The sequence below is a fragment of the Lasiodiplodia theobromae genome (assembly GCF_012971845.1).
Source record: "Lasiodiplodia theobromae strain AM2As chromosome Unknown scaffold_17, whole genome shotgun sequence".
In the NCBI taxonomy this organism is placed as follows: Eukaryota; Fungi; Ascomycota; class Dothideomycetes; order Botryosphaeriales; family Botryosphaeriaceae; genus Lasiodiplodia; species Lasiodiplodia theobromae.
In genome coordinates, this window is record NW_023336377.1 from 788,620 (window position 1) to 802,704 (window position 14,085).

The 14,085-nt window shown below is 56.2% G+C and overlaps 5 protein-coding genes across 5 annotated transcripts; 1 reads left to right on the forward strand and 4 right to left on the reverse strand.

Moving 5' to 3' along the window:
- Nucleotides 1-354: 354 nt before the first annotated feature.
- LTHEOB_6170 (Aminopeptidase 2) lies at nucleotides 355-3,620 on the reverse strand (the record flags this gene model as incomplete). The annotated part of the gene is made up of 11 exons (XM_035515397.1): nucleotides 355-949; nucleotides 1,002-1,214; nucleotides 1,265-1,986; nucleotides 2,051-2,076; nucleotides 2,125-2,188; nucleotides 2,241-2,370; nucleotides 2,422-2,462; nucleotides 2,609-2,665; nucleotides 2,718-3,176; nucleotides 3,259-3,535; nucleotides 3,589-3,620. The coding sequence occupies 11 exons, from the start codon at nucleotides 3,618-3,620 to the stop codon at nucleotides 355-357; spliced, it is 2,616 nt and encodes an 871-aa protein (XP_035373301.1).
- Nucleotides 3,621-4,429: 809 nt separating this feature from the next.
- LTHEOB_6171 (Pex11 domain protein) lies at nucleotides 4,430-5,528 on the forward strand (the record flags this gene model as incomplete). Its single annotated transcript, XM_035515398.1, has 3 exons — nucleotides 4,430-4,777; nucleotides 4,827-5,159; nucleotides 5,499-5,528. 3 exons carry the CDS (start codon nucleotides 4,430-4,432, stop codon nucleotides 5,526-5,528), a joined length of 711 nt encoding a protein of 236 aa, XP_035373302.1.
- A 51-nt stretch (nucleotides 5,529-5,579) lies between these two features.
- Nucleotides 5,580-6,503, reverse strand: LTHEOB_6172 (uncharacterized protein; the record flags this gene model as incomplete). The annotated part of the gene is made up of 1 exon (XM_035515399.1): nucleotides 5,580-6,503. The coding sequence occupies one exon, from the start codon at nucleotides 6,501-6,503 to the stop codon at nucleotides 5,580-5,582; it is 924 nt and encodes a 307-aa protein (XP_035373303.1).
- A 1,113-nt stretch (nucleotides 6,504-7,616) lies between these two features.
- Nucleotides 7,617-9,698, reverse strand: LTHEOB_6173 (Tfiih basal transcription factor complex p47 subunit; the record flags this gene model as incomplete). Its single annotated transcript, XM_035515400.1, has 3 exons — nucleotides 7,617-8,493; nucleotides 8,755-8,859; nucleotides 9,493-9,698. The coding sequence occupies 3 exons, from the start codon at nucleotides 9,696-9,698 to the stop codon at nucleotides 7,617-7,619; spliced, it is 1,188 nt and encodes a 395-aa protein (XP_035373304.1).
- Nucleotides 9,699-10,515: 817 nt separating this feature from the next.
- On the reverse strand, nucleotides 10,516-11,814 carry LTHEOB_6174 (Export control protein Chs7; the record flags this gene model as incomplete). Its single annotated transcript, XM_035515401.1, has 7 exons — nucleotides 10,516-10,730; nucleotides 10,788-11,118; nucleotides 11,175-11,268; nucleotides 11,323-11,410; nucleotides 11,467-11,575; nucleotides 11,669-11,676; nucleotides 11,748-11,814. The coding sequence occupies 7 exons, from the start codon at nucleotides 11,812-11,814 to the stop codon at nucleotides 10,516-10,518; spliced, it is 912 nt and encodes a 303-aa protein (XP_035373305.1).
- Nucleotides 11,815-14,085: the final 2,271 nt, after the last annotated feature.

Below are 14,085 nucleotides of genomic sequence, written 5' to 3' on the forward strand. Positions count from 1 at the left end.
GGCCAAACCCGCCCGCACTTCGATTTTTCTCGGTCGCGTCAACGCAGGTCGTACGACTGCTGCAGGGAACACGCCTGCCTCGCCCAATCCCCGCCCTGCAGTCAGCAGTGTCGATCCGAGAACCTGGCCCTGCTCCAGGTTGCCTTACTGGTCCCATCGAAAAACCAACTGCCGATGTTGGCCACACGTAGTGCCCGCGTTGCCTTTTCCGACGACTCTCTTCACCACATCATCGGACCATGGTTTCAGCTGAGCATGCATCATCTTATCCACTACCATTTTTTGCCTACAACAAGCACTTGCGATCCACTTTAGTCTCTCCACGCCAACCTCGGCCTACTGAGTCGGAGTCGTTTAGAGGTAGCCGTGCGCCGAGAGCCACTCCTTGACGACCGCGCTGTCTCTCTCACGGTACTTGGCGCCACCCGTCATGATATCATCCGACTGCGCGAGCGCCCGGTCGAAGCCCTTGCAGTCCTTGTCGGCGAAGAAAGCCTTGACGTCCTTCGCGACTTCGTAGCTCGCAAATTTAGCGAGCGAAAGCTTGATGAACCGGTCCAGCACCACCATGTTGCCGCTGAGCTCCGGGTACACCTTTGTGCTCCAGTGCTCCTTGATGTAGGCCCACAGCGCATGTCGCGTCTTCGAGTTGGCGGCCAATGCCGCAGCCCCACTATGCATGTCTTGGACGGGCACCGCCGGCGAGAAGAGGAAATCGAGATAGACCTTCGCGAGCTCCGGCGTCTGCACGCGTCCGAGCGCCTGCAGGCAAATTTCCCTACCGTCGATCGATGTGTTGTTGACGAATTCCTGCTTGATTGCCTCGTAGCCCTTCTCGCCGCCCTCCGTGACCACAATCCTAAAGATCGGTCCGCGTAGCGACGGGTGAATCGCCTTCTTGTCGCCGCTCTGGTACGCGGCGAACCGGCGTTGCGCCTCCTTGATCACACTGCGAATTTCGTTAATCGTACGAAAGCCCGATGGAAGTGGGGAATTCTTACCCCTCGTGCCCGGCGAGACCGGCGGCTGAGATCAGGAGAGAACGAAGCTGGCCCTTGAGAAAGTCCTCATTCTCAGCGAATTCCCACCCGATCTTATCGGTGGCCGGCGTCACTAGCTTGCGCGTGAGCAGGCGAAGACCCTTTGAGATCTCCTCATTCTCAGAGAAGATCGAGCGAACATTGCCCAACGTGAGGAGAATCTGCTGCCAGACACTGGTGGATGTAAGCGAATGTCAGCACAGGAGGGGGCGACGTCTACGTACATGTACTCGGACTCGCTTTGGAAGCCCTCGAGGAGAGCGAGGAAACCGGCGGTGGTAGCATCGCCAGACTGCGCCAATCCGGCGGCATCTCCAACGAGACCAATCTTATCCTCGATGCTGAGCTTGTCCTTGGCTTCACCGAGCTTGAGGAGGCGCTCAGGCGGGTAGTTGGTCCTGTAGAAACCGGTCTGGTCTGCGTTGAGCTTGTAGAAGCTCTCGTCGACGCCACGGATCGTGTCCTCCTTGGTGGTAAGAGCACCCGCAGCACTGCTTGCAGTCTTGGAGGCCGTCTTCAATCCAAGGGGAATCCACCAGGTGGTCTGGTCTTCCTCGGTCTTCACATCGCCCGTGAGGAGGAAGCGACGCTGCTGCACGCTGATCTGGCCAGGCTCCTCGGCAACCGTGACAACAGGGAAACCAATCTTACGGATCCACGGGTCCATGAACGTGTTGACGTCCTGACCGGAGGCCTTGCTCAGAGCCGTCCACAGGTCATTCGTGGTAGCATTGCCATACTTGAAGGCATTCAGGTATTGCGAAACACCAAGAAGGAAGGTCTCAGTACCAAGGTGGGCACTCAGCATGCGAATGACGGAGCTTCCCTTCAGGTAGCTGATGTGGTCAAAAATTTGATCGACCTCGAGGGCATTCCTGACGGGCACTTCAATGGGGTGAGAGTTGCGAAGGGAGTCGAGGGCAAATGCTGATTGGAGAGATTCGCTCTAAGTCAGGCATGAACTTGTCAGCACGTGATTGAAATGGATTGATACCTCGACGTTGACGTACGCAGAACTGTCCCCAAACGTTCCACTCTGTGATGTGTTAGTATATTCACAATCCAAGCACACTCAGTGACTTACCGGGGTGGAGATGGTCCACAGCCAACCAGCCAACCCAGGTGGCGAAGCCCTCGTTGAGCCAGAGCTGCACTTGAGTTAGCTCAAAATCCAATTTTAATGGCTCGGCTCAGGCATACCTCGCTCCACCAGTCCATAGTGACCAAGTTGCCAAACCACTGATGGGCAAGCTCGTGAGCAACGACATAAGCGACCCTGTTCTTGTACTTCTGGTCGGACTTTTCGGGATCGAACAAGACTGCGGTGGTTCTTTGGAGAGTTAGTGGAACTATTATACCTGACGGGCTGTGTAAGGCTCACCTGTAGGTAATGAGACCCCAGTTCTCCATGGCACCGTGCGACTGAGAAAATACGTTAGCTGACAAAATCCCAATGAGAAACGAAGGCTGTGGAAGGGGTGACTTATGATTGGCTAAAAAATCATTAGCCAAGCATTGTCGCCGCAACTTGGGAGGACGGAGGAATAGTGAAGGAAAAGGGCCTTTACAAATTCATGCACAGCAATCATGTCAACCTTGGGCAGGGGGTACTCAATACGGAAGATCTGCCCAGCTGTCAGCAAGCGCGGAGATGGCGTACATGCAAGAAATGCAAACCTCGGAGAAGTAGTCAACAGTCTTGTGGGCATGCTCAAGAGCGAAGCGGCCCTGCTCCTTGAGGCCGCGGGTGGTGTAGACGCGAACAGGCAGGCTCTTGCCGTTGTACTTTCTGCGAGTGAAGTCCTCGACGTATTCGAAATCACCAGCAGCCCAGGCCAGGAGGTAGGTGCTCATGACCGGAGTCTTCTCGAAGGAGACAACCTTGAAACCGGGCTTGGAGGACTTCTTGATCTCCTTCTCGGGCATGTTGCTGATGGCAGTCTGGTCCTCGGGGATCTCGATTTCGAAGTCGAAGGTGGCCTTCAGGTTCGGCTCGTCAAAGCAAGGGAACGCCCTGCGAGCGTCGCAAGACTCAAACTGAGTGCTGAACATGTAGTGGTACTCGTCATCCTTGGCGACCGAGGGGACAGCGGGAACGGCAGGCTTGTATTTGGAGCGGTAGAAACCAGCCATCAACTGATTCTGTCAGCAATTGGTACGAGGCTGTGTGGGCAGTGGCACGTGCGTTGTTGATGGTGCCTTGGAACTTGATGGTAACCTCTGCCTTGGAGGAGGCAGGCAGCTCCTGGTCAAAGGCGAGGGTAGCACGCTGGTTCTTCTCATCGTACGAGACGTTGGTGGTCTTGATGGACTGCTGGGTCTTGGTGTGCTCGGTCACGACGGAAGCCTCGTGAATCTTCAGCTGGTAGGCATTGAGCACGATTTCCTTGGTGGGCTTGCGAATCTCGGAGGAGATGACGACGGTGCCCTGGTAGCCGAACGCGCCGCCAAACTCCAAGTCGTACAGGGAGATGGCATAGTTGGAGGGCTTGACACTGGGCGATGGTTAAGAAGGGGTTGTGGTGATGGTGGGCGGGGTGCGTCTCACGTGTCAGGCAGGACGTCCCTGTCGGAAGCCATGGCTGCTCGATTCCACGAGTCTGTGCTGCAGGGACGTGACAATGGCGATAGCGGTGGCAATACTCGTGCAAGCTGACGAGGATTGAGCAGAGGACGGGGGTTGCGAAGGGAGGGTTGCGGCTTTGTTTGCAGAGTTGTCTTAAGCCGTCGTTGCCCCGCCAAGCTCGAGGCTGGCGAGTGGAACCCCGCCATTTGCCCTGAGCGATGCCAATTAGGCAGCTTGATATGCTGCCTCGTCCAACACGAGCTCCGCAAGGCAGACATGACGAACGGCTTGGGCGCGGCTGAGCTCCAGGAATTGGGATGCGGCTGCTCAGAAACGAAGTTTTGCCTTTGCTCGAGGCCACGATTTATTAGGGCCCCGCCTCTACCCATGCGTCCGCAGCATCGCCGGCGCAACGCGGCACGCTGAGCTGCAATTGCGCAACAACGTACCTTCTCCGCCTGCACTATCGATAACGCGCCTGAGGCCTGACGTGCAGCACGCTTTTCTGCTCTAAGGCAGCCGCGCACGTGACCATGACGTGCTCCAGCTTCGGGCAGAGATGCCACGCCGGACCGGCCGGCGCTGAAATCCCGTCGGCAGCACCCAACCGTTGCCGGCCCACCGCCCATCCATGTCCGGCCGTCTTCCCGTGATAAGCACCCGCACACCTGTCCTCGTCCTGCCCCTCAGAATGCCTCTTCCGCCCGTTCTCAAGCATCACATTCTTCCCAGCCCCTCGCCGCTTCACATGGTTGGAGACAGCTAACCCCATACCGCTCGCCTGATCCTCACCACCTTCTCCATTTGTTCGGCAAAATTCACCATGTCTCTCCTCGAATTCACGCGTTTTATGAACGATGCCGCCGCATTGGAGAAAACCCTGCGGCTGCTGCAGGGCTTCGCCCAATTGAGCATCAGCATTTTTGCCTCGGTCCAAACCGAGGAAGCTGCTCAAGTAGTCGATATCAGCGGTGCCCTCCGCAAGAACTTTGCTCTGGGCCGCCGCTACTTTCGCATCTTCAAGTGGATCGACTGTGCCCTCATTGCATCTGATGCACTGCGCAACAATGAGGCCCTGGTTAATAGCGAGCGTGAGGGTGTGCTTTCCTTGCTAAACATCGCCAAGTGGTCATACTTGGGAATGTTTCTGCTCACCGAGTCCGTCACCATAGTAAGTTTCCATTGATATTCCAGACTACAGCTTTGACTGACTTGCTCAGGTTGATGCTTTGGGCGTGAAGAAGTCTTCATGGGCTCCCTTATTCTTTGTCGAGTCAATGCGTTTCTGGTTCTATTCCATCGCATGCTCTATCATTCTCACCTGTTATGACCTCTACACCACTCGAAACAAGATCATTCGCCTTCAGGCAGAGCTTGGTGCAGCGAAAGTCACAGCAAAGAATGACGCCTCTGCCGCCACAAAAGGAGATGCTAAAACTAAAGAGCAATCAAAGGAGAAGCCTGAGCCTCAGCCAAAGAAGACTCCGGTGCAAGAGAAGGAACGTGCCCTCGAAAAGGCTAGGAAGACGCAGCACACACTGCTGCGTCAACTTGTAGGCGCATCTTGTGACCTCCTGACTCCTGGGGCTGTGGTCGATTATACGCCTGTCTCTCCAGCTGTGGTAGCTATTACGAGCATTACTAGCTCTCTTATCTCTCAGCAAGATATTTGGAGGAAGGTTAATACCAAATAACCATTAAGGAGGAGGAAAAAAGCAGCAGGGAGCATTGTACAGAAAGTAACGAGTAACAATATTTTGAGCAATAACCATAGAATGTCAAATAGGAGAACAGTAGAACTTACCAACAAACGCGAAACTCTAGACAAGTCTCCAAAATACTCGATTCTTAACAACAGAGCCGTTTCACATGTCGTACTGATCGTACCACAGACACTACCGCAATCCCCACAAAGTCTGTAGAAAAGGAGAAAGCCACCACTCCCGCTGCTCCATCCTTCACATTCTGTCTGACTATGCCACGCTGACAGCAGTGCCAATCTGACCGCATTGCCACTCAGTATTCGGCAATCTGCACCTTGTCTCAGACAAAGGTAAACTATCACCAGCACTAACTGCTTGGTCCTCATCATCCGTCGAAGAAGAAGCAACAGATCCTCCTCCAGCGCCAGCACCATCATCCTCGTTGCATGACGGGCAAGGCGGTGGCTTCAATTCTGGCGTAGCGGGTATGACGATAATGTCGGGCGGCACTTCATCCGCAAAACGCACCACCTTTGGTGTCTTCCTTTCCTGCACACCGCGTCTACGACCGCCGGACGCCGCAGTAGTGAGTATAGGGATCAGACCGGGAACTTTAGACGTCCACGCCGAGAGAGATTGGGGTAGGTAGGAGGAGAAGATGGTGGGTGAGGACGAGGACGACGATGACGAATACAAAGACGACGACAAAGACATCATCGTCGCCAAAGAAGGCGCAGGAGAAAGCGAAGGCAGCCGGGGCAGAGGAGAAGAAGGATCATACGCCACGCCACCCATCACCCGCAGTCGACGCTCCCACGGCCGCACCGGCCTAGGCGCTGGCAGCGGCGGCACTGCTGACTCCTCCGGTGATAGAAGAATCGGCTTCTGGTGACCACCGGCTTTTCGTTCCTCTTCCCAATACTCGCCCTGCTGCTGCTGCTGCTGTTGCCCATGATCTCGGTTCCGATCCCCTCTCCCAGCAGCACCCGAAAGATCCTCCAAGCCAATCAGCTCCTCCTCATCCCTCGGTCTACTATGCCGGTCTTGCGGATCGTCCTGGTCAGGGCTTTGGTCTTCTTCGTGCATGCTGCGAGCCAGATGGCGGAGGCCGAAGCATAGACAGCAGAAGAAAAGGCATGCGGGGACCACCACGACGAGGGTGACTATGATAGCGGCTCTGTCTTCGTCCTTCATATGGGTAACTGGGTTGTGTTTGCTGTAGTTACCTGGTTGTTATAAGGCAAGTGGTTGAAGAGGGTTTGGCCGTTCCAGAAAGGGTAGAAATGTGAAGTTGCGAGAGCAGCGGCACCGTAGCGATAGTGTTGTTTTAAGAGAATCCAAGAATGATGTATGTGCGCCCGAAACGAAATGTTCAAGCTTCTGGTAGATTATGGTACGTTGAATTTGAGGTTCAGATTCGGTTTATCGGTGAAAGAGGGCGGTTTCTTGCTGACGGTTTTATGGCCGTGATGCTTGGATTTCAAATTGGCAGGAGGTCGGTGACTTGCGGTGGAAATCAAGTAGTCGTGTGAACTGCGCTGTCTTTTTGTTCATAGTCAGCAGTTTCTTTTGCGTAGCTTCGTCAAAGAAACTGCTCTTCTTCCTCGGGCACTTCATAAATGTAGGACTGCAGCAAATCGCGGCCAGCATAGTGGATAGCTAAACGCTACTGCATATACACGACAACAAAATGATCGAGCGACACTTCATAGATAGCCTTAGCCACGCACTTCTTAAGACTCAAGAGAATATCAAATGGACCGAGCTTCCTCCAAGCAGCTTCACCAACTTCTTCAAGCTTCATGTATGCACAACACAGCGGCCAGAATTCCCCCTGCCGCACGAATGATCTGACCATGAAACAAGTCTCTATCGTCAGTCAAGTTTCTTCATTCTAAACGTACATTTGAATCATCAGTCTTTCGCGACCTTAAAAAATGAAGTAAGACCCTGCTTCTGCGCTCCATACGCGCTGGCGTCTTTTTCCACCACCTCCTCCTGCATCTCCCATACCCACCAATAATACTGACCACCACTCAACTTCACCTCCTCCCCTTTTTCGGTGATGCATAAAAGTCTTAACAAGCTATACGCCAACCCCGCTCCATCCCCACGCCGCCGCCGCCGCCGCCCATTCATTCATCCAGCCATAATAACCAAGCCAAGCATGCGCATCCCCAGCCTGCCATTCCTATCCAAACGCCCCTGTCATAAAATCAGGTTTCGACGCGCCATACCCGCTTCGAAGCAAATGCCCCCAGGAAAAACAACGCGCCAAGGTCAAGCAAAACCCCCCCTCATCTCCGGTCATGCACCATTCGACGCCACGCCATCCACAGCCTTACCACCACTAGCCTGATCCGGTGGCAGCACCACGCTCAAGCAGCCCGGGCAATTGTGCACGATCTCGTGACAATACACGTCGCAGTCGACACAGAAGTGGTTTCCGCAACTCTCGCACTCGTACCGCGAGCTCTCGCTCGCGCCAGCGCCCTCCGTCTGCTTCGGTCGCTTCTCCTGCTGCACGCCGTTCGAGTCGCCATTTCGCTCGCCGTTCGCGCCGCTTTTCTTCGCCGCCGCCGCAGCAGCCTTCGACACCGACGGGACGGGTGGAAAAGGCGTGAGACAAGATTTGCACTCAGTGCTGCCGACCTGACGCGCACGCTCCCAGGTGACCTCTGACCAGTTCTGGAGGGGGAAAAGGTGGTGGTAGCTGCGGGCGAGGTGGGTCGAGAGGATGAGGGTGAGGCCGCACGACGGGCAGCCCGTCGGCAAGCTGCAGACCTTTGCCTGGCACTGCGAGCAGAGGTAGCCGCCGCGCGTTAGGATGCCGTGGCAGGCACAGATGGTGGGCGCCGCCTCGACGACGCGCGACGGGAAGCCCATCTTCAGCAGCGAGGCCGGGTTGGCCACTTCGGCCGTCGTCTGCCGGATCACGGGCGGCGTGGTGGTCGCGAGGAGGAGGTCGCGGAAGTGCATCTGGTCCACGGCCACGCCGTAGACGTTTTCGTCGCCGCCGTTGGTCCGCGAACATATCTCTTGGCAGATTTTCAAGCGCCCGCCCATGCCGATTATGTTGACTCGGACGTTGTTCTTGACGCAGCTTGCAATGGTCTTGAAGATGTCCCCGGGGTCAAGAGAGAGAAGCGCGCCTAGAACAATGATGACTTCACGTGTCCCGTGGCTGGGGGTGTGATATAACGCTGCTCGAGCTTGCTCTAGTGCGTTTTGTAACGAGGGGCTGCCTCTGGGATCTTGATAATTTGGATTCCTAGTATCTCGCATTTTTTGTAGCGGTCCGATGTGGTCATTTGGGTTCCCACTGAGCTCACTGACGCGGTTGCAGAGGCCGTCGTACATGCTCATGACGGATAATTGACTGATCGGATTTTGTTCGAAGAACTCTCGTACGTATTCCTGAGCGTATTTCAGAACTGCAGCGTACCGAGTCGGCTTGAAGTCCTTCTCAAGCATTGCCTCCGACTGATCGAGAACGAGTACGACATGGCGGATAATCCCACGCTGGAACGGTTTTGTATCCTGTCGGAGTCTAGAGATACGTCAGTACCATGTCCGTAAAGGCTCATAAAATAGCAATAGCAGTCCAAATATCATTGTGTCGCCGTCCGAGACTGGGTATCCTGGATTGTGCGTCCGTTGTGACCCGTCGTTGGTCCGGATCGAATTCCTGTTGACGTCGACAACCAACAGAATTCGAGTCCAATGCCCAAAATCTCTCCCAAACACCGTTCCTCATTATGTGCCTTTCAGACAAGCAATTTCTCCGTTCCCTAGGCCGGAACGAGAGGTCCATTGGCATCCAAACCAGGCTCCGAACTCCTTGCTAACTAGCTTCGCACACAGTTCACTGTGTAGAGGACGGCCTTCATTCATCGGCTCTCCAGAGAGAGTTTGGTCCCGAGAGCCCATGCGCGCATGGATGGAGAGGGCAGCAAGTCCTTCCATCTCTTCCCGACGGAAACAACGTACAATTCTCCCCACCACATCCAGGTCTGCAAGCATTCATGTATCCGAGTATCCATGGTATTTCCGCGTGCGAGTAGACCGGGGGTATCCAGAAGTTCGGCCAAACCAGCGCCGACGGTATCGTTTGCCCAATCCAACTCCAAACACGAAGAAGAGAGAAAAACAGACACAGCAAAAGGACCGAGTTACACCTTACCTCTTCCTCTTTTTGGCCTCCGGATTGTCCTCCTCGTCGGGCAGCAGCTTCCCGTCCGCGGCTTCCTTCAGCGCATGCGCGTCAGCGTGCACGCCTTGCTCCCACCGCCTGCCGCCGTTCGCGCGGTCCTTCTTCTTGCCGCCCGCTCGACTTCCCCGCCCCTCGTCATCGGAGCCATAGACGTACTCGTCGCCCGAATCGGCCATGGTTGTGGTGGCAGCAGTGGTGATGGTAGTAGCCGGTGCGCTTGTTATGCTTCACGAGGGCCGTTCGCGTGGGTTGTGGGTTCGATGGTGGTGATGAGGTCGAGGTCGAGGCCGACGACGCGGAAGGAGGGAACGAGGGCAAAGACGGTGGCGGCGACGGTGACGGGTGGTAGAAGGAGAAGGAGGAAAAGGACGTCGTCGGTGGGGTCGTCGCGGCAAACATTCGAAGCTGGGGCCTAGGCGCAGGGAAAAAACGCGGTACGTATGAAGGTGAAAGCTTGAGTTGCGCGGACCCAGGTTTCTGGCAAGGCCAGTAGGATCGGTGAAGCAGGCGGCCGAATGGAGAACGGTGAATGAAAAATGAAGAATAAAACACCCTCGCAGTCTATGAGCGGCAACACACCTCCATACGGCGCAAACGAGCGGTGCGACAGAGCTGGGTCTGCGCAGGCGGTCGCATGAGGTCAGAGGTCCGCCCTGACTCGGCTACAGCCCGCCGCGACGCGCTGCACGTGATCCGCGCCATTTGCGTGCCTGGCGGCCTGGCGCTCCCCTAAGCACGCTGCAGGGACGGCACGGAGCTTTCTTTGTTCATGCTGTCTGCCAGCCTACCATTCATTACGTCGGGAGAAATTATCTATCAGAACCAGAAAACGATCATTGGGGGAATAAAGTCGTCCATCGGCGAATACTCATATCGCCATCCTCGTAAACACATACACGCCATGCTTTGCTTTGCTCTGCAGAATCTTACGTCCTTGCCTCTTCGCTTCCATGACTGCAACTCGCGCAAAAACGCACTGAACAATAAAGGAAATTATGTATAGGCGCCTCCGGTATTGGGCATCGGCCAGTCATCTTCTGTGATGCTGGACCAGAACACCCAGACCATTGCTATGGCGCAGAGCGTGAAGAATGTTTCAAAAAGACCGCCGTTGATCTTGCCGTTCGAAGCATTGCAGAGGTGCACGCTGATCACGTATTGGAAGATTTGTCCAAGCGCGAACAGAAGTGCGGCGCCCGCCAGATAGACTAAATCATGGTCAGATACCCACAACACAAAATGATTCGCAATCTATTCGAACTTACTCATGGGCTTCTTCTCGCCGAGGACGCGGAGGACCAAATAGGTTTCCATGACGAAAAAGATGACGATGAACACCAACGGGACCAGCTGATAGAGAGTGTACAAGGAATACGACTTTGCGGTAGTCAACGTATCATTCCAGTAGCCAGTCCATTCGAAGGTTGTGTCGAGAGCAATGTATCCAGTGCCGACGAAGAGAATCGCCGACGACGTCAGGATCAGGCCTATCGAAAGGGGAGTTCCATCGTCGAGCAGCTGGAACCCGACGGCAGCGTTGAGGAGCAGTATCCAAGCTGTAGCGACTACGGCCGCAATGTGGACCGCGCTGAAACCCTATGCGTAGCGATTAGCCGAGTGTTGAGCAGAGATAAGCAGGTTTGCTGCCTTACTCTGCGGACGGCGCCGTCAAGCGGGAAGCCTCCGACGGTGAAGATTTCACAGATTGAGATGATGATGTATCCAAGAAGGAAGAGTTGCATCTCCCTACGGGGCGTTAGCACGCGGCCGATCCATCGCAATCTGCCTTAGTATACGCACCTGCGCCCGACGGCAGCCTTCTTTCGTTCCGAGCGCCATAGTAACAGCGCGCTCACCGCGATCGCGATGCCGCAGAGCAGGATGGAGCCTGTGGAGTGGTGGTTAGATTTCGTGTTGCCGAGATGCGCATGATGCAACACTGACCCAAGTTTGCGAGATGCCGGCCGTTGCTTAGCGAAATGCCCGTCAAATCGCAGCCACCTCCAAAGCCGGCGGCATTGGAGCCGCTTTTCGCGGGCGACAGGGAGAAGAGCTGTATTGCGGGCGGTTAGCGGGAGAGCGCGACGCGGTTGCGATGCAGCAGCGACAGCGGTCGCGTCGGGGGCCAGATGTGGATCGATCTTACATTGCAGACTACGCACAAGCAGGTCAGGTCAGCCAATGCGACTATCGTTCAGCATGCGGCGCGGACGAGGCCGACTCACCTGGAATTGTAGCCGCCCTGTTGCCAGCATCGCGGCAGAAATCCTTAAAGCTCCCGTACTGGGACATTCTTGCCAATGAGAGGATCTGACTGGTCGGCCGGCACTAGTCGCGTGGTGGGCGCCGGATGGCGGGTCGAGGAGTGCAGTCGACAAGCGACGGTGGAATTGCTTGCGACTCGGCCAGAGCGAGCGACGAGATGGCGAGGGTGAGGCGTTCCTCAAAAAAGGCCGGAGATGAGGAAGCGGAGCGTCTTGGGTGCAACAGCAGCGTCTGGTGGTAAACAGCCTGGCGGCCAGCACGGGATCCTGCTGCTGGACCAAGGCCTCTGCGCGTGCAGGGGTGGCTGGGCTCTAGCGCGCAGCGGGCGTCCAACGCGAGGGACCGTCGAAGCACGAGTCAACGCGACGCAGCGGTGAAGCGCCGCGAACGCGACCGAAGAATGCGGCGGTGCGAAGGCCGGGAACGGCGCGACCAGAGGGGTGCGTGAGACGAGCGTGGTGTTTGCTGCGCTGGCTGGCAGCGTCAAGGGCGTCGTATCGTGAAATGACGGCAATGCTGGAGTCGGGCGGGCGCGCTGCAGGTTATTAGATGGGAAGCTGAAACTGGCAGCGCCGGTGCTGGCCTCGAAGCGGAAAGGGAAGCTGGCTGATCACGCTGCCGTGCGAAGCACAGCCCTGTAGCCGCCGCACGGGGTTATTATGCGGCCCCGGCCACACTACCGCTGCGTGCGGCGCTTGCGTGCGCTCACTGGCAAGCCTCCTCACCCACCGTTCGCGCCTCAAGCCATTCCCGCCAGCGTTCGCAGTCGCTCTCATTGGGGCACCCTTGCAGCCGCCGCGGCGGGTCAGGCGGCTAGATAGGCTTCGAAACAAGGTGATGCAGGGAGCAACAGCCGCGGCCCGCACGTCAAGAGCGTGGATTGCAAAGTATCGTGCATCATGGTGTTTCTTCACCCCGCGGCCGGCGGCTTCTGGCGCACGCAGCCACTCCAGCCAGCGACATCAGCGCCGCCGTCAGCCGTCCGAGTACGATGCGGGGGATCTCCGTCTGTTCTCAAGCGTGCCACTCTTATTTCGACCGTGCCTTGCAGCTTGTCGGAGATGGCGGGCACGGCTCCACAGCGCGGTGGTTTCTCCTAGCGCCGGGTGCGCGCGAAGCCTGTGCCATCATCTCCCTCGATAAACGTTTGCTTCTGGTGGAAGCTTCCGCGAACGAGCCACGGATAGCAGAAAGCCAGCTCAAACCCGCCGCCTTCCGCAAGGCCACCAAACGGCAGACTACGGGTCATCTATAAGCCTTATGCTCCTCCGCCCGCTGTCTCTGCCCATGGCACGCCTGCAGACTAGCGAATAGCCACCCGCGCTCTGACAAGACCCCAGTCTCATCGTGAATTTTTACGAGGAGCATATCATTCTCCAAGTTTCAGAACCTGCATATTTCGTAATGGTGTGGCTGAATCACTTGTGCAGCAATTGCGGCTTACACATAAACGCAGCCGTCGATGGTTTGCAGCCTCATTTCTGCATGCCCCTCGTCGTTATTTTCTTGGCTTGAGCTTACGGCTGTCTATTATTCTCCATGACCTCACAACGCTCAACTTAATATTTGCGCATCAGCACTCAAGCGCATGCTCTAAAGTCGTGCACCTACCATGCATACCGCCCCCATGATCTTCGATATCTTTGGTATCCGCGGGACGCCTGTGTACAAGATCGCCGTTGCACGAGATGTCGTGGCATCGAGCAGGGCTCAGCGCGCTATTATTGGCCTGCGATTGCAGGTCGAAGCCTCGTCGCCCAGAGCACCTTGCTGCCTTATCCCCCAGCAGCCGTGACGGATACCTGCTCCCTGCTGCTCAATAGGTGCCCAAAGGACAACCGCATCAGCCACCCCCGCTTACACAGACATGCATGCAGAACATCTTCACTCACGGACGTGCCACAGCCAGTTATCGACCCATCGACATGGCACTCTGTTACCGTATCACATGCATTCTTGCACCACGCTCGCATTAGTAGACACCAGCCCGTGGGGTGGCGATGCTCTCGTCAGCGTGGCCGCCCTGCGGAATCCTGCCAAGCGTGCCCCTCCATCGCATCCCATTTGCGCCCCCGCCACGACCCCGCAAGCCAATCTACCTTATCCTCAGTACTCCACTTCTTCCAACAGAAGGAAGCAGACAGAAAACGATCGAACGCCTTCCTCGACGTCCCACGCAAGGCGGGTCCACCGACGAAAGAGAAACAATAATCCCTCGACCCCCGACTTCGGCCGAAAGGATAAAAAAGTATCGAGAAAAGTCGCGTCAGCCGGAGGCAGTGCAGATACCGGCAACAC